The sequence below is a fragment of the Daucus carota genome, chromosome 6, assembly GCF_001625215.2.
Source record: "Daucus carota subsp. sativus chromosome 6, DH1 v3.0, whole genome shotgun sequence".
In the NCBI taxonomy this organism is placed as follows: Eukaryota; Viridiplantae; Streptophyta; class Magnoliopsida; order Apiales; family Apiaceae; genus Daucus; species Daucus carota.
Window position 1 is genome coordinate 22,413,182 of NC_030386.2, and position 18,429 is coordinate 22,431,610.

The 18,429-nt window shown below is 33.0% G+C and overlaps 1 protein-coding gene across 1 annotated transcript in view; it reads right to left on the reverse strand.

The window, feature by feature from the left end:
- Positions 1 to 15,492, reverse strand: part of LOC108227164 (serine/threonine-protein kinase TOR) — a 34,331-nt gene extending 18,839 nt beyond the window's left edge. Inside the window, exons 1-23 of the mRNA XM_064079784.1 lie at positions 15,134 to 15,492; positions 13,887 to 14,225; positions 13,716 to 13,790; positions 13,285 to 13,457; positions 12,429 to 12,527; positions 9,401 to 9,560; positions 9,153 to 9,296; positions 8,877 to 9,046; positions 8,581 to 8,785; positions 8,317 to 8,511; positions 6,342 to 6,494; positions 4,315 to 4,436; positions 4,095 to 4,194; positions 3,926 to 4,021; positions 3,299 to 3,429; positions 3,027 to 3,129; positions 2,770 to 2,958; positions 2,169 to 2,261; positions 2,013 to 2,048; positions 761 to 859; positions 580 to 678; positions 309 to 471; positions 85 to 209 (exon numbers count right to left, since the gene is read on the reverse strand). Coding sequence (XP_063935854.1) covers positions 85 to 209; positions 309 to 471; positions 580 to 678; positions 761 to 859; positions 2,013 to 2,048; positions 2,169 to 2,261; positions 2,770 to 2,958; positions 3,027 to 3,129; positions 3,299 to 3,429; positions 3,926 to 4,021; positions 4,095 to 4,194; positions 4,315 to 4,436; positions 6,342 to 6,494; positions 8,317 to 8,511; positions 8,581 to 8,785; positions 8,877 to 9,046; positions 9,153 to 9,296; positions 9,401 to 9,560; positions 12,429 to 12,527; positions 13,285 to 13,457; positions 13,716 to 13,790; positions 13,887 to 14,225; positions 15,134 to 15,250 — 3,186 coding nt within the window. The 5' untranslated portion in view covers positions 15,251 to 15,492. The remainder of the gene's footprint in view (positions 1 to 84; positions 210 to 308; positions 472 to 579; positions 679 to 760; positions 860 to 2,012; positions 2,049 to 2,168; positions 2,262 to 2,769; positions 2,959 to 3,026; positions 3,130 to 3,298; positions 3,430 to 3,925; positions 4,022 to 4,094; positions 4,195 to 4,314; positions 4,437 to 6,341; positions 6,495 to 8,316; positions 8,512 to 8,580; positions 8,786 to 8,876; positions 9,047 to 9,152; positions 9,297 to 9,400; positions 9,561 to 12,428; positions 12,528 to 13,284; positions 13,458 to 13,715; positions 13,791 to 13,886; positions 14,226 to 15,133) is intronic.
- Between the last annotated feature and the right edge of the window lie 2,937 nt (positions 15,493 to 18,429).

Below are 18,429 nucleotides of genomic sequence, written 5' to 3' on the forward strand. Positions count from 1 at the left end.
CAACATGCAGTTTCATTATACTGTAGTGACAGACATGAAAGCATCACCACCAACTCTTAATTAGATTCATAATTAACTACACACCTGCACTCGTGGGATCAATCTTATTAGAGTTTTGATAGCTGAACGCTTTACATCCACAGATGCATCCACTTTTAACAACCGAATAAGTGCAGGCAGCAGGAGATGCATGTATCCATCCAAGGTCCCTGTAGTGTTAACACAAAGTGAGGGTGCTCAAACATTATACAAATATTATAATATAAACAAAGATGCACCTAAATACATCAAAAACAAACAGCACTGACCACCAAATACTTCAAGGGTGTGAAGAATGTCATGAACATAAGTGAAATCACTACAACGTTCAGCATCACTCAAAACTTGAATACAACATGGAAGAATTACAGGGAGATAACTTCTAAATTCATCATTTAGTGCCAAGCAAAGTTGTTCAACTAGATGCAGAGTCTGAGATAAGACAATAAATAGATTATTCAAAATATATATTCCAGCAGTCAGAGACCTAATAATAGTAATAAACAATTTATGAAAGCAGGTAACTGCATTAAGCCTTACAGGATATCCATGCACTGGACGGTTTGCAGCTGGCAAGCTGAAGGATGACCATAATTCTGATATCAGAGAGAGCAATTCTGGAAGATATTTACGGATGTGCTGCACATGCACGTGAGAATAGATATAGGGCTCATACAACTAACCATATATTAATAAATGCTTCCATGAAAAGTAAATATACCTGACGCACAACAGACACCAGTGTTCCAAGCTTCCAGGTTATATAATCCTTAAGTCCGTCTTCACACGTACGAACGGTTTGCAGGAGATCAGGTAGAACCTTGGGAGTTTAAAAAAAGAATTGGACCATATACTACATTCATTATTCAACATATATAATAAAGTCCTCAGTTTCATTTTTCAAATTTAGCAGTATTGCAGTTTGTGGACTCATACAAATGTAACGCATTGCTGTAAAAGAAGATGATATTTCTGCTATGATGTTGTGCAATAAGATGAATGAATGATCAATATTGCTTTAATTATACATTGAAGTCTTTCAAACTGCACTCAAGTTGTTTTGATAGAAACAAGTTCACATCTAAAAATTTCAAAATATAAACTTTGAACTTCCATTTATTATTGATATTTTCTCGAAAAGGAGGAGCCTTCTATGCACACAGCCTTCCACCTTCCCCATTCACTAGAAGAATGGACTGCATACATCTAACCCTCCTCTATTCTTCTGATACGACACACACGGTTATATATGGAGTGCCCTCTTGAAAACTAGAATTACTGGACTAAATATGAAGTTGCAAATTTCCTATCACAGTACCAGTAACTTTTTATGAATATGAAAATGTCATAAAAATTCTAAAATTACCAATCTTGCTACTAGTACTAGGATTTAGGATAGTGGAGCAAGACACTGAATCCTAAACTTGCCCCGTGTCAGACTATGCTGTCAGCTTTGAAAATTAAAATTTTGGGATGTAAAGAAATTCCTAGTAGTGGTCGGTGGGCTACAGTCATGCCAAAATATTGACTGAGCACCACCAAGCGAAGAATGTTGTAAATATCTGGATTTTGGAGAGGGCGCCAGAACAGAGATTACAGATTAAACAAAATTGTACATGAAGTCCCATCTTTATGATCAGTACTCAGTAGTACAAATAGTTGCATTACCCAGAAAAGAAGTACAAATAATATAGCTTTTGGGCTGTGCTCAATAGGAATGCAATGTTATATTTTGACAACAGACAAATCTTCCCTACCAGGGTCGGACTTATCTTCACATGTTAATACATAATTATAATTTTTTTACAAGCTATAAGAACTTTTTTAATACATTATATAATTTGTGATACTGAAAGTTGTGTTGAGTAGAGGCATATAATTCTCATGCTTCTGCAGTATTTATATTTATAACCAACACTCATATATACATAATAAGTCATGAAATAAAAAAACTCAAATTGTATTAGACTAACCTTCGGTAAGTAAGGAATGCAGCCAAGACCCATTGACTAACCTCGCAAGCAATCAATATAAAACACAATAATCATGAGCAAAATTTAGCAATATAGTGTTGTGGTGGGACAAAATAAATGTAACAGAACAATAACATCGCCTTCAAGCAAACCAACCTTAAATATAAAAACAAGAGCTCCGACTACTTTTTTGTGGTAACTAGATAAGGAAGGATCCCTAAGAATTCGCATCAGAAAATTAATTGCAACCTGAAAAAAAAATTAACAGGGAAGGCGTGAAACTCTAATCATTTTATAGTTTGCGATCAAGACAGCTCCCCGCCAATCATTTTGCAATTAATATTAATATATAATGTGAAAAAATCCCAAAAGTCATGCTATTGCAAACAGGTTAATGAACAAGCACAGCGCTTAAATTTACTGCTCCTTTATTCTGTAAAAGCGGCAATGGGTTCTTTGCTTCTACATGTGAAAGTTATTTAAAAGCACAACAAAGCAGATTTTAAGAGTTTGAGGTATCTGAATCTAGAAAAAGGACATTGATCTTCAATTTCAATTTTGTACACTGTAGCAAAATGCATATCCCATCGAGCAATATTAATGGCTGGTTCCCCAAGGTGTACCTTGTTAGGATAATTACCACCTCAGGCTAAGCTTTTACTTTACGTAGTGCATTTCTAGTAGAGGGCTTTTAGCATTAAAAAAAATCCCCTTCCATACATTGACTTAATTACTAATGAACCATCAAAATTCTTACCGTGGAGAAATAATCTTCCGATGTTGCAAAAGACGGCCAAAGATCCATAGGTAATTCATCTGTAGACTGAATGTGCTGTCCAGTATCACCAGCTGCCCAGGTGACTTCACCATTTGACCCTGGCAAGGTCTGTCTCTGTTCATTTCGCTTATGAACATGGGGATCTAAAGCGCCCATTATTCCAATTACCTGTTAACAGAAAGAATAATGTAACCAACACCATAACCCGAAAAAATGTCAATATAGCTTCATATTACCTTCAACACTTCTCGCCTTGTAGACCATGCTGGTTCACCATTCAGCAATTTTAATAGTAAGCCAAGCAACTGAGGATACTCATTATATGGAGTTATGACATAACTGCAAAATTACGTAACCAATAAACTTACAGATTGAATCTAGTACGTATTCTTTCAGGCAACAGGTTATAACTGTGTTTATCCAACCCAAATATGGTTATAAATATAATTACTTGATGAACAGAACCATATTAAACAACCAAAATGATTCTCCAGAATCAATGGCATACCCTGTACTCTGTACCAATTGACCAAGAGTTGCAACTCCCACTTCACGTTTTGTGGCGGCAGGGCCATCCGACAATGCTTCAACAATCAATGGCATAAGTTCTGGGACATACCGTCTCATGGCAAAACCACCCTAAAGTAATAAAAGGATGACCATCAGAGGAAACAAGGCATCAACAATTATTTTCACAGTTCACACAACACAATATAATGCACAGAATCATGCAACTAAATCTAATGATTCCAAGCACCTATAAAGTATAAACCAATACAAACATATATATGGAATCAAATCAACTACAGCCAAGAGCTATTACAATTATACAAAATTTTACAATATGCTAAAGTAATTCCAGTTGCTTTCCATCTGAAATTATTTTCTTATTAAACACAAGTACAAGAATTACTCTTTAAGTTACTAGCTCTCCCAAAACCTTACGTATAATGTGTTATTTAAATTCATACGTCATATTAACATAAAAAGCAAAAACACACACCAAAAGAACCAAGTCAGTGTAGTTCTGCATGCCTGTCCACATATATAAGTATAACAAACAAAAGACTCTATAAATGTTAAGCAACCCTCGGAACATTAATAAAAATGTAAAGAAAACCATGTAGTCACCTACCACTCTAGCAAGATCCCCAACAGTAACAAGAACTCCACAGATAATACCATTATTAGCATTCACGCCGGTCCCTTCACTTAATTTCACCACAAGTGCCTGAAATATGAGTAAACTACAGCGTAAGGAAAGTACTGATGCACAAAAACAGAACTGAACATAATATGCAGACCTTATGTATTGGAGCGATGTAGGGGAGAATAAGTTGTTCACAATTCCGAATCAAGCAACCCAACAAGTTTGCGCTTTCCTCTTTGCATTTGCTATCCGCACTGCGAATATAAAAAAGAGAATTCAATAATGAAGACAGGGTAAGGCGTTGGAATAATCCTTTAGTTACTACATACTAAAATTTGTTTAATAGATACAAGGGTACAAAACATTTACACTACCTTTGTTCTAGATATGTTAGCAGCTGGATAAGATGGCGACGAAGAGCTGGAAGAACATAAGCTGGATTTTTTCCAGATAACCTACCAGCTACAGATATCGCAAATTCACGAACTACAAAATCCTATGACAAGAAAGCAAAAAGCACTATGAACATACATTTTAATAAACAGGACATCTATATTATTTTTGGATGCCAGACTACAACGTAGTTCTTAGCAATCTATGTGATGTAAAAGCCAGGCAGCAAGCACCACATAGTCATATATGATTGCCATTTTTGCATAGTAAAATACTAAATGATGTATGACAATGAAAAGGTATAGTAGTGTGATTCAGAAGCTTCGGAAGAATAACTATCCTAGGGTTTCCTAACTCTCAAAGGATAGAAGAACATGGATTAGAACCCATAGAAAAAGAACCCAGTTCCATAATCTCAATAATCAACTCCCCAATAATTTGGGTATTCAATAATATTACAATAATCATAGTCCTCCTCGATGATATGTGAGTGTTACACTACTTGTATGATCTATGTATAAACAACGCCAACTTAAATCAAGAACCTGTCCACGAGTTTGATAATGTGTGTGTGTGTGTATCGAAACTTCACTTGTAAAAAAATATATTTCTACCACATGAATGAGATATATTAAGGTGGTAGAGTTGTTAACATCTTGTCTTTGCCTAGAAATTATATATGTTTCCTTTACAAGCCTCATTTATCTCTTCGTTTCTAGTGTTGCACATGGTTTAGGTCGATCAACTACTTGAATTTGAAAAATCATAAAAGCAAGACATGACGTTTTGTACTTTATAGGTGGGCCGGTTGCTTTCATCCGCCAGCACTATATTGTGTGTGTTTGTGATATCAGATATGTAGCTTAAATGGGCCAAAAGCCCATATGCACCTATTATATCATGTTTGGCAACAAAAAAATTTGGGGTTATAAGTTACACACAGCCTACCATTTTTCCTTTTAACTTATCACACATCTTAACAAACAAGATCTTGATCCCTATACCCACAAACTTCGGATGGCCATCAGATCACTTCGGTGTGTGCAAGTGCTATCCCGGTCAACCAAACCTCCCCCCCCCCCCCCCCCCCCCCCGGTCCCCGGGCGCACTCATAATGTATATACACATTTTCTTTTTATTTAACATTACAATATTTAAAAATTATTTACAAATAAAAGATAAAAACAAACTGGCTATAAATAAATCATATCGTAAAATAGTATATAGATTAATGATATAAATAGATACATATCAGGTAACTTATAAGTGATGATTTACCAAACACCTCAATTAAACTTATAAGTAAAACTATCAGGACACATAAATAAATAACTTGCAAGTAAAAGTTACTTGGCAATTATTTCAGATAAGTCCTTGGTAACTTTTTTCAAAAGTTCTCCCAAACAGGCCCACTATTATTGAACTAAAAATCTTTTGTAGTTAGTCACCAAATTTTAACAAATTACAGTTAACCTCATATCTAATTAAATATTTTATATATAAGATAATAGTATTTCATACAATAAACTATATATTAGCATGATTTTTAATTTATGGCAAATTTAAACATCCAACTCCTTCCTATACTATTTTAATCAAGTTAAAAGTCTTCTATCGTCATCCATCAATTTTATTTCATCAGTTTATTCAAATTTAAATTCATCGGTATCCCAATATCCAATAAAATAAAATTGATGCCCAATGATTACATACAGAGCTTCAGAAAAATTATATAAAAGTGACTTCATGTGACGTTTTCTTGTGACATGAAGGGCTAATTGTTAAGGTAGTGTTATTTTAACCTTTTTTACTTCATATTATGCTAAAAAGAACCTTTCTCAATTCCTCTTCACATCTACCCACCCATATCTCACTGTAGGAAACCATGGAAAAAAACAAAATAGTGTGGCATAGTTTGGACCAATGAACTCCATGATCTAGGAAGTTCAAATGACAATGAGCCATTCCACCCTAGATATTAAAATGTAAAATTCAAGTGAAAAAGTACCTCGTCATTTAATGCCGCAAATATAGCAGTCAAGCTATCTGCTTGTGCAAGAAAATCATCAAAACCGCCATTTCCATTTAGAGAAGAGAAAATCGAACGTCGCACAATAACATCAGCATCAGTCACAGCTGCAATGAGAAGTTTTTCCACGATCTGCTAAAAAAAATCACATCAAATACCAATATATTCATATACTAATTATATTCACATTTAAGCTTATGATTCAACTCGCAAGATTTTAAATCATTTTGGACTAGATCTTCACTTACACTACTTTCCAACATTAAAATAGCTTCCGCTCTCAACAACCTACTATCAAAAGCAATATAAAATTCTTCCCATGTGGGGACTACTGGCTAGGATATCTGATACAATATAAAAGCACTACAAATGCATCTTTTAAAAAAAAATTAAAATGCATTGCTAACCAGCACAACAAGTCATATACATTCGCAAAATTAAGGATGGAGTCGTGCTAAGATTGATGCTGACCAACTTATGACAACTACAAGCATGCACAAGTTTAATTTATAGATCAGCTTACCATGGGCTTATTTATTCTTTCACTGGTAAATGTATTATGTATTTAATAATAATTTAAGTTTGAATAAGGCATATAAAAATATTTTACATAAAATTTAGCTGTTTCTGGTAGCATGTTACAGTTGAAAAAAGTTTATTATCCTTATATAAAGTTAATTTTTAGTAAGATCTAGAGACAATAATGAATTGTAATTGAAATAAAAAATTTATACAAGGATAGATTTATTTTTCCAGTACTATGTAAATAGATACATTGTCGAGAATTACTTGATATACTAAGCAAGTGTATCAACTACTGTTCCTTGCATATATAAATAAAGAGTTTGTATTTATCATTTAAACTATGATTTTTATATAATATATAATATTTAATTGGGTTATCTTATAGGGAGATCATGACTTTATTCGAGACTTTGGAGATCATATATATTCTCCAAGCAGAACATTTCAAATTATAAAATGTTGTCTGCTTGCAAAAACATATATGGCCTCCAATAAAATGGTGTTCTCCGTATAACTTTTCCTTATATCGACGTTCTCTGTACTACATTAATAAAGCCGAAACTTAAATTTGGTTGGTTCACTAGTAGTGTGGTATGTTAAGTTATAATCATAGGATCTATAAATCAAATAGGCAATAGCCATCAGAGTTTATACTAAAGAATATTCTATATTTTAAAATGTATATACTAGAAAGGGTTTAAGGTTTGAATCCCGTAAATAACATATAAAAATAAGACATTTATATTATTAGTCTATTCATTGAAATACACACACACACACACACATATGAATGATTAGAAGAAAATAATTAAGACCGTATTTATAGATAATTATTTAATATAAGAAGACCCTTGCAATCACGAGTTATAAAAGCTAGTATAATACAATACTAAATGGTTTAAAAACTAGGGGTTAGACCAAACAACCTAATCCTAGAATCGCATTAGGCAAAGAATATAACACTAACTTACTAAACAAAAATTAGACATTAAAATTAGGAAATCCACAATTTGGGGTCTGCTCGAATCATATGCAAGTTCATGTACAATCCATGTAACCATCCACCAAGCTACTATATTTCTAATCACTGCAGTGTAGCTAAATACTAAAAGTAATCATCCACAGAGCGTATAATGGTCAAACTGTTATCAATCCAAAATTTCATGATCAATACATTTTTTCTAACAAACTTAATTAAAATCTAATTAGCATAATAACTAACATTTGAGAAAAAGAAGCTGTTAGAAATATAGTATAATGCAGACGCGATTGAAGAACTCGGATTTCATTACAGCTGCAAAAGTCTTAAAGGAGATAGATATTGGTCAAACCATATCCCCAGAACAGATTAGAGAGATTTTATAATCAAACAAAAAGTTTAAATTTAAAACAGGAATATAACACCTTAACAATTTCCTTATGCACAGACCTCTTCTATAAGACGTCTTCTCTTTCCTCTAGCTCGAATGGACCTGCCGGGGACATACTGTAAGGGCAACATTTCGGAGAAAGCATTTGATACTGATTTGCAGCAACAAAGAGCAGCATCTTTCCTGGTCTTCCCATCCTCGTCTTCCAAATATACGACAACAGATTCTCTTGCAAACTCGAGCAGATCATGACCCTAAAATCTAAAAGTTTAGGAGTGAATGAGAAAAAAAAAAATTATCCATCAGCCAAGTAGAGACCTTACCTTAAAATTAAACCGTGCAAGAGCTTGCAAACCTATTTGCACTAGAGCAGAATTACTAAGCTCGGATATTTGCTGAGTGGTACTAGCCACATTTGGTCGATTTGAAGTAATAGATGGCTTAGTCTGGGCATAATGTGATTGTGAAAGAACTGCTGAAATGCATTCCAGCAATTGGGTTTGGATAGTAGGCAACAACGAGGGGATGCTGAAAAATAAGATTACATTTTCACGTCATGACCTTGATCCAAGTTATTAGCAATTTATATAACAGATTTCTTTCTAATCCTCCAAGATACCTAATAGTTATTTGCTCCAGGGCTTCTACTAGTGTAAAGGATAAACCAGCAGCAAACATAGGATCCAAAAGACTCCGCACATGGGGTTCCATAGCAGGCCCCATTGCTTTTGCTATGTTTCCAACACATGCCAAAGCTTCAAGTGAGGGTCTACCTCTACGAGGGGCAATCTACAAATTATATACTATCAGAAACATTGCTCAAATGGATGGATTATGTAACAGTCCAGAGGTCAACAAGAGACTCATAACTAATGAGAATATTGTGGAAACATACTGCATCACGAATGTGAGACATTATTGTCGGCAAATAATTGTAAAGTTCACCATCCAAAGCACCGGCCATCTCCCCAAGAGCAATAAATCCACTGGCACGTTCGGCAGGTATTTTAAGAACAGCAAGAATGTGATTCATGCATATCTGAAAGGTGAACAAAACTTGTAAATATACAAAAGGAGGACGCACCAAATATTGTGAGACAATTAACAATCTAAGGAGTTGAAAACAGAGAAATGGAAACAAACTGTAAGGTAGTTTGTCACAAAACGATCACGCAGGAAATGTGCAATGCGAGGAAGCAGAGAAGTTATGCTGAGACGGACGAGTCGATCTCGGTGTTCTAAGTATGTCAGAACAATTTCAGCTACTTCTCGGTACCTTGACATCATGAACTCGCCGGTATTCCTGTCACATGGAGATTGTGATCGTAACGTTAATGATGGCAATATGACAATACACACACACACACACACACACACACACATAAATATCATCAGTTCACCTGATTAATTATTTTACCCAATATTGAGTTGCAAGCAAAGGCTTTATGCAAAAAATATGGAGTGAGAACCATGTCATAATCAAAGTGCAGACACCGTATCGCCAAACAAGTAATCGACTACTATACAGAGAATAGTGAAGCTTACTCTCATCAACCAGTTCAGTTTATCGAGCTTGATGATTTTATTTTTTTTTGCAGTATCAAGGTGTCTCTGTGAGTTGTGTATTTACAGAGAGGAAAATTAGAATAATTGTCTGTGCAACACTCCAACTATCCATCATAAACTGCCAATCTTAATGGTTAAGAAATCTTCCGTTCTTAAAGCCCCATTAGCACCATTGCAGCTATTTATTTTGAAGATTTGTTTATATGATACTAACAAAAGGAAGTCACTGGAATTTTACACTATGCAACAATTGTTCGAGAAATCCTCCTACTCTTTGTTGAAAGAAAAAAGGCTGTTTCAGTAGTACGCCAAAACCCCACCATAAATGGGTTTGAACTCCACAACTACAAAAAATTATATAATTTTTAGTTTTTAAACTACAAAAAAATTCTCGGATTGCTTTCTTCTAATGTCAGTTTTGATTGCTTCATGGTTGCTAGCATACTACGAATGTTTTTGTTTCTTACGAATCCTCTCAATTGGCATGTTGTTGCATACTAGTTCATAACACATATTGAATTTTCAAATATATATATATATATATATATATGTGTGTGTGTGTGTGTGTGTGTGTGTGTGTGTGTGTGTGTGTGTGTGTGTGTGTGTGTGTGTGTATATATGCTATTGTTCCATAGAGAACCATCTTATATGGAGTCCTGTGGAGAACCATTTGATTCTACATTAATATTTCACAGATAATTTTAAATTTAATCATAACTTATGCATAAAATTTGATTCTAATGTATAATAGTAATCATACATAACATGCACAAACAATTGAACACTAACAACTTAAGTAAAAATTGTGATTTTTTAATTTGGTTATGCTACAGAACCACTCTGGACAAATATGGTTCTGCAGTAGAACCGGCTGAAATATTATGATTAATTTTCGATGATTTTGTTGGAGTAAGATGATGAAACTTTATTTTTTGATATACTAACTAAAAATTTGATGAATAATGTGATTAATACATGTTTTTATGTGTGTATAGAGAGGTGTTCTCTTTGGGCTCTATATAAGGTGGTTCTCCATAGAGTGTAACCCATATATATGTGTGTGTGTGTGTGTGTTTATAAATATCACATAAAATAGTACATAAAAATTAATTTACTATTCTCATATGTACTTTAGTCTTCTAATAATAAAGAAAGCTTCCGTAATTTCATTTGTTCTTAATAGCCTTTGATCTTCGTAGACCAAAGACGTTATCTATTTCGTGTAATTGCTATGAATTAAATCTTGGTTCACACATTTATTTTATTCTTATACGTTTGTTAGAAATTGAACCTTTGATCTCCATAGTCCACAGTTGTTATGTTGACATCTACGGCCCTGTTTGTTTCATCTCATGACTGAGTTTTTATAAAACTACTAAACCTTAGTCCACATATTTATTTTATTCTTATACGCTTGTTAGAAACTGAAAATTTGATCTTCCATAGTCCATAGTTGTTATGTTGACATCTATAGCCTTGTTTGCTTCATCTCATGAGTAAGTTATAAAAACTACTAAGAAATTTACTATCAAAGAGTTTGTGTAATAAGTAAAAGTGATTTAAAAGCAACTTATAATTTCAATTTTGAAGAGACAAATTATGTACTTGTTTCCATTACTTGTTTTTATTTTTTGAAATTTAACTTCACTGAGATGTATATATCCCTTTTACATTTACAGGCAAATCATAGTATTTTATTGTTACGTTGCTAATTTTCAATATGTTATAAGATATACTTATTACAACAAATTTATCCAAATTCAAATAATAAATTTTACTTGCAAGTGATAAAATACTTGTAATTGAGAAGTGACTTCTATCAAGTTAACCCTAATGAGCCTTTTATTTGTTGTAATTGCTATAAACCGAAGGTTGGTCTCTTAAAATGCTATAACACAAAGATCAGAGTATTTATTAACATCAACTTCTAATCCAACATTCTATAACCAATTGACTGTAGGATTAAGATCCTCATTGCTAATTATATAGGGCATAATTCAACTACTTAACTAAAAAAAATTCCCATCACAATTTGTTTGCTTATTATTTCATTAAAAAGAATCCTATAACCTACTAGAATTTGAATTCTGCATTCTATAATACCTACTTCATAGTTCATATTATGATAAACAATATAACACAATTTCGGAAACATTTAGAAAACCAAAAATGAAATCTAATGAAAACAAAGATGAAACAAATATACAAATATATCTTTTATAAACATACTTTCAATTTTATGATAAAAGAGTATATAAACATGTCAAATTTTCTTTCACCTAAAATTCATATACTTATAAAATTACAATTTCTTTACAAACGACATTATTGCAAAAGTTAACTTTATCATATTTTTAAACTTGACATTTTCAGTAAAATCACATCCAATGAGAATGTACATGATAATATATGGTCAAACTAATTTACTGAAGTTATTAATATCCAACATCTATAAAATTAATTCTATAGAGTTTACAATAAATTAAAAAATTCAAACTTAGACGGTCTCTAACGTACAATAGTGTTAATAAATATTCACAGAAAAGAAAACAGACACCTTTAACGTGTGACCCAAAAAAACATGAAAGATAATATACTAACCAACCTTAGTAACTCCCCCACAGCAAGTAAAGAACCATGTATGCTGTGAACAGGAGCATTTTTACCCAATCCATCTTGGGTAGCTTCAAACATGCGGTAGTACCTGTAAAATTACATTAGAATTCAGATTAAATAGCCAAGAGCAAACTACAAATGCAAAGTTTGTTTTTTCAGAACATATAATTAATCTTCTGACATGAAAAAAAATTAATTCATCTTGTGTAGCGTTAACTAACATTCATAGCAAAAAAGATATAAATTTAATAGCTAAGGGCCAATGACACACTGATGTGTCTATTTGCAGAGCATGGGATTAATCTTCAGAAGATGCAAATAACTATGACGCGTGTACCAAGAGTCTGCACCCGAAATTTCCGAACTACACATACTAGGGCAGAAGTATCTAAATTTAATAACCAATCATTGAAATATTTTGGCAGAAGGCCCAGAAATACATGTAAGTACTCAGATTTCTTCACCAGAACTTGTCAAATCTAATTACATCTGTACATGTGGCAGCGGAACTAAGGCACAAAAATTTCCATTAGGAATATATAGCTATAGTATTAAACCACTTCAGAGAATTGCTTCCAGTAGATTACTCATTATATAAACACTTAACACCTATGCTGGCTCTCATCCTTTATAGGAAAAATGCCAAAACTTAATAGCAAAAGTAAGTAAAGTATATTAATTTTTAACTACGTATTGAATCCAATATTGTTGAAACATAAGTGTACACCACAGTCCTTATAGAAATTTTAATCATTGAGAATATATGCTTGTCCGCCCCCCAAAGATGACACAGTTTGAAGACTAAAAAGTAAAACCATCCAATTTTAAGGCACATAAGCTCCTACCACAGTACACGCCAACGTGTCTCCCGCTTTTCAATAACACGTAGACAAGCACGCAATGCCTCCACAGCCCGTTCTCGAACAGCCAATGTTGGGTCCCTCAGTGCAACCCATATAGCATCCACAAAATCAGCTACATGAACATTAAACACTGTTGACGCATTCTCAGCCATTTCCTGTAGCATGAAAGAAAAGAGGCTTATCTGTGAGATAACATATCAACTATCAGCCAATAAATACTTCCTAACAAAACCAAATCATCTAGAAAGCAACAAAATTCACAGAATATTTATGTGCCTTAACTAAGAAGTTGTTTACAACAGACCGCAATTATACGACAATTGTGTGCAAGAATGCAAGATATTTGGAATTTAAATATAAAAGAAACCTACATGCCAGATAAACAAATAAGATGCGGGCCACAAGGCACTTACTTTTAAGATTAAAACAGCAGCAAAACGACGGTACTCAACTCGTTCTCCACGAAGCCACTCCAGCGCAATTTTTACCTAGGAAATAAAGACAATAATCATAATTTATACCATCAAATAAATACCCAAAATTGTTTAAGAAGTATTACTGGGAGGGACGGAAAGAGTTCACACCTGATGCTCATCCTCAGCTGCTGTCATTGCACCACCAGCTCTGGCTAAATGGCCAAGAACTGTACTCGCTAGGATTAATATTTCAGGGTCACGCTTAGACTCGAATACAGTTCTTATGTAGTTAGAAAACTTTGAAACCTTCGAGGCATTCTCACCAAGTTTCAAATCTATTAATTCATCAATAGCTCTTAAAGCCCCCAAATTCTCACTGACATCATTGCTTTCTAAAAGACTAGTTAATCTCTCATACAATTGGTCCATAAAACGAAAGAAAGCCTCCCCACTAAGATCATGAGCTTCTTCCTCCACATGTTTTCTTAAAGCTAATGTAGCACCATCCTGAGGATCAGTAAAAATATAAATCATATATCTAGATAAGCAATTACAGGTACTCATAGATTCACCAATATTTTGACATACAATTTCTTCTGTTTATATATACTATAAAGCCTAATCTTCTTTTTATTTTTCCTGATAGGTTGGGTACGAGAATCTAAGTAATCGCTCATTCATGATCAAACAAAGGGGATAACAGGCCCCGAGAGATTGATTAAAAAGAAAGCCTAAACATTTTAACATGCTACCCATATAAGTAGGATAAAGCTAATAGGATAATGGAGTAATTACTTGAGAAAAAAACCTAAACTATGTATTAAATAACCTGAAAGGCGCTGAACGACAATCAGCTTTGAGGGACTGTTTGGATCGTTCATTGGAATGGGAATGGGGTTTGATGGAAATGGGAATAATACAAAATCCCAAGGTGTAGTTAGGGAATGATTTACCTGTCTAATGGGAACTAAATTGCTAATCAAACACTAAAACACAGGATAAAGGTTCCATTCCTGTTACCAGGCTCATTAAGCATGGACCAAACGCCCCCTAATTATTAATGGGACAAAGACATCGCATATATTAAACAAAACAAACCGAGCACTGAGAACTTGATGATCCAGGTCTTATTCCACATTTAATAAATCAATCATGTGCACCTACTCAAATTAATATCCCTTGGATAATATTGACCTCTTTTCATTAACAACACTATTTAACTAAAAATTGATGATATATCTTGCAACAGAACATAGCAACAAAGAAAACAGAAAACTGAAGCAACCACAACACAGAAGCCTAATTTCGAATGTAAACAATTCCGATAACTTCCGATACCACAGAACTCAAAAAAGAAGCAACAGAACATACGAAATCACACTCGTACTCAACATACACAAAACTTGCATACTTACTTGAGGATTGGCTCTAGTGCAAAGATCATTCAGAACTCTATTGAGCGCGTCCACGTTTCCGGCGCCGGCAGCGGCCGCCGGAGCAAAGAAACGGTGCGATTGAACGGCGGTTGTCATCTGACGCTTGCAAAACCCTAATTAATTAGATCTCAAGTACATCGAGGAGCAGCTGTAAATTACGTAAGTATAGAGTGGTGAATAGATAGAGATGAAACAGAAAGTGAAAATGGGGGAGTGACGGGAGGATTAACCAAGAAAACAAGGTGGTTGTTGATGGTGGTGAGCCAGCTGGCTATAAAACCCTGTGCGCACTTTGTCCAGATGCTGCGTTTCTCGTCCTACTTGGACACGAGAATATATTCGTTAACGTCCACAATTAATATCATCTTAGAAATCCTAAATTTAAACGGATTTTGAAAATCTAAGTCTATTTTTTAAAAAAAAAATTATGTTTTTTTGTGTTGGTTGTGTTTAAAAATAATTTTAAAATTTAATATATATTTGAAATTCTTTTATGTATAATTTTGTCGCAAAACCCTAATAAATATTACTAATAATGAAGTTAAAAGTTCTAAGAATGAATTCCTAGATAAAGAGTTTTAAGTGAACATGACCCATGTTTTGAATTGTACTTCATACTATATTCACAAAAATAAAACAAAAGTTATTTTCTCAAATGATATTCATTACATCAATTCTCTATGTATTATAATCTATCTATTCTATTAATAATAGCCCAACATGGGGCATGTGAGCAAGTAAATTATGAGACTTTTTATTCATGTGAAAAGACATATTTATCCTTCTGTCTAATATTTGTTAAAAAAATTGTGGTTTCAAAGAATCAAACTTGAGAGCTCGTGTGGTGTTTTCTTATCGAACATTAAAGCTTTATTGTCTAAGCGTCCCCGGTCATCTTTGCATGTCCGAGGGTTAGATGGTAAACTTTCTTGAACGAAAGGAACTCCTGACAGCAGCTTTTTGTATTCTGATACAATTCGTTATACGAGAAAGTATCTTGTGACCAAAAAAAAAAAAAAAAACTTGAGAGCATTCATTAACATCCACTCCTTTCATACCATTACACTACTTTGTCTTTTGTGTTTTAATACCATACCTATAATATGTATGTGTCGTGTGAACAAAAGAATAATTGATATTTCTTTTAATGTAGGAACCCGCAGCCGCTACCCTTCAGGGTCGTACTGGATAAACCCACGAGCTCACGCAATAGCCTGCAGACCACGTGAACTATATTTTATTTTGAGAAACTTAATCACCATCAGTTTTAAATTAATTCATGAGTTATTTTATTCATTTGAAAAGAGAACTGAAACATAAACTCTCAAATAAGTTGAAAATTTTAATAGCACTTGAATAAGTTAATATTTAAAATTATTTTAATTCATGAATTCAAGTTGCTTAGACATCCAAAACGTTTTAACATGAACGTCTTTGAGCTAATCATATTGACATCAAAATCATCTGCATTTCGTCTAGACAGAGCACTACAATTGAATATCAATTAGCATCTTATTATGTACGTATACATAGATATGATAATATATATTTAGTAATTAAAACTTCAATTATGAATAGATATGATTGAGCGGATTCAAAGGCGAAATATGTTTGACTGGATTTCTTTCTACAAGTGAAAAATCAAATAAAATCATCAATAGAAAGGAAAACGAAAATTTGTATAATAGTTATGATTGAAAATACAGAAATGATATATACATACTGAATTAGCCTTTAAGGTTAAAATAACAAAAATCAATTTTATGTGTTAAGATTTATTAAAAAATGGTCATCCTCTCTCCATATTATATAATTAAGTAGTCGTATCATACTTTAAATCAGTTTTCATTTAAAAATTTAACATCCTTATAAATTAAGATATACAACTTTTGTAGTTCAATAATTGAATTATGTTTCATTTTAAATATATTATATGATTATCAAAATTAACAAACAAACTAATCGAATTAAAATATAAATTTTTGTCTATACAAGATAAGATATAAAATAATGCAGTAGATGACTCGATTGTCCATAATTGTATAAGGTATACTGATCATTTGCAATATTGATCAAATATGTCGAAAGCACAAATGAATCGTCTTAGATTTGATCAAAATAATGAGTGTATATTAGTTTTTCTTACTTTTTGTAGTACAATCTGTTAGATATAATTGATGATTACTAATGTTCTTAAGGTTTGTTTTAGAACAGGAATCATCAGAGTTTAAACTGGAAGCTGATCAGAGTTTAGTAAAGTCTGACAGAGTTTGATAAAGTCTGATCAGAGTTTACATAGTCAAGACTTGACAGAGTTTACACGTGGAAAGAGCTCAGAAGCGGATATACTTCAAGGAAGGATAGAAGCTGAGGAGTGATTTGCTGACTATGGAAACTAAACAGAAAACTGGAGCAATCTTTGATTGATAGATTTATTAGCTGATTTATAGGATATCAAATCAGAGATTGATTTTGTAACTGTGTCTATATAAACACAGATTAGGGTTACTCTATATGAGTTGAGTTATCAAGTATATTGTTAAGAACCCTAGCAGCTCTTGGTGATAGAATATAAATCACTGAGAGAGTTTTTGTAACCATCAAGATTTGTGAATATAAGAGTTGTCTGCTTTCGATCTCTTATATTGTCATATTGTATTACATATTGTGATCACTATATTATTATATATAGTGAATTAATAGGACCTAACACAATCTTTATGAGAATCATCTTTGTCAAGTTAACTTCTATAATTTAGATGATATACTTAAATATTATATTTGACATGTAGTAGGTCATTCCTAACACAATATCTTATATCACTTGAATACATGTAAAGCTGTGTAAAACATATTTTTCATATTCTACTTTAGAGTGGAATATAATTGACTATAGCAAACTATTTTATGTTGTCAATTACAATATACTAGCTTATAACTCGTACGATACACGTGTGTATTTAAATTGCTAATAATTTTCTTATATTTGTTGAAATTAATAATATATTTTGATATTCTATTGACGGGATTCAAACCATTAACCTTTAGTAGCATAGATGTAGAAATATAAAAAATTAAATTTAACAACTGTAATCAATTTAATCAAGTGATCAAACCGTTATAACTCATTGCATAGTGCCCTTGATAATGCAATGTCTAATAGGGTGATTGGGTGCAAAACTGCTAAGCAAATCTGGGATGCTCTGGAAACCAGATGTCAAGGAACTCAGGCCATTAAGAAAAACAGAAAAACAATCCTTACACAGGAGTATGAG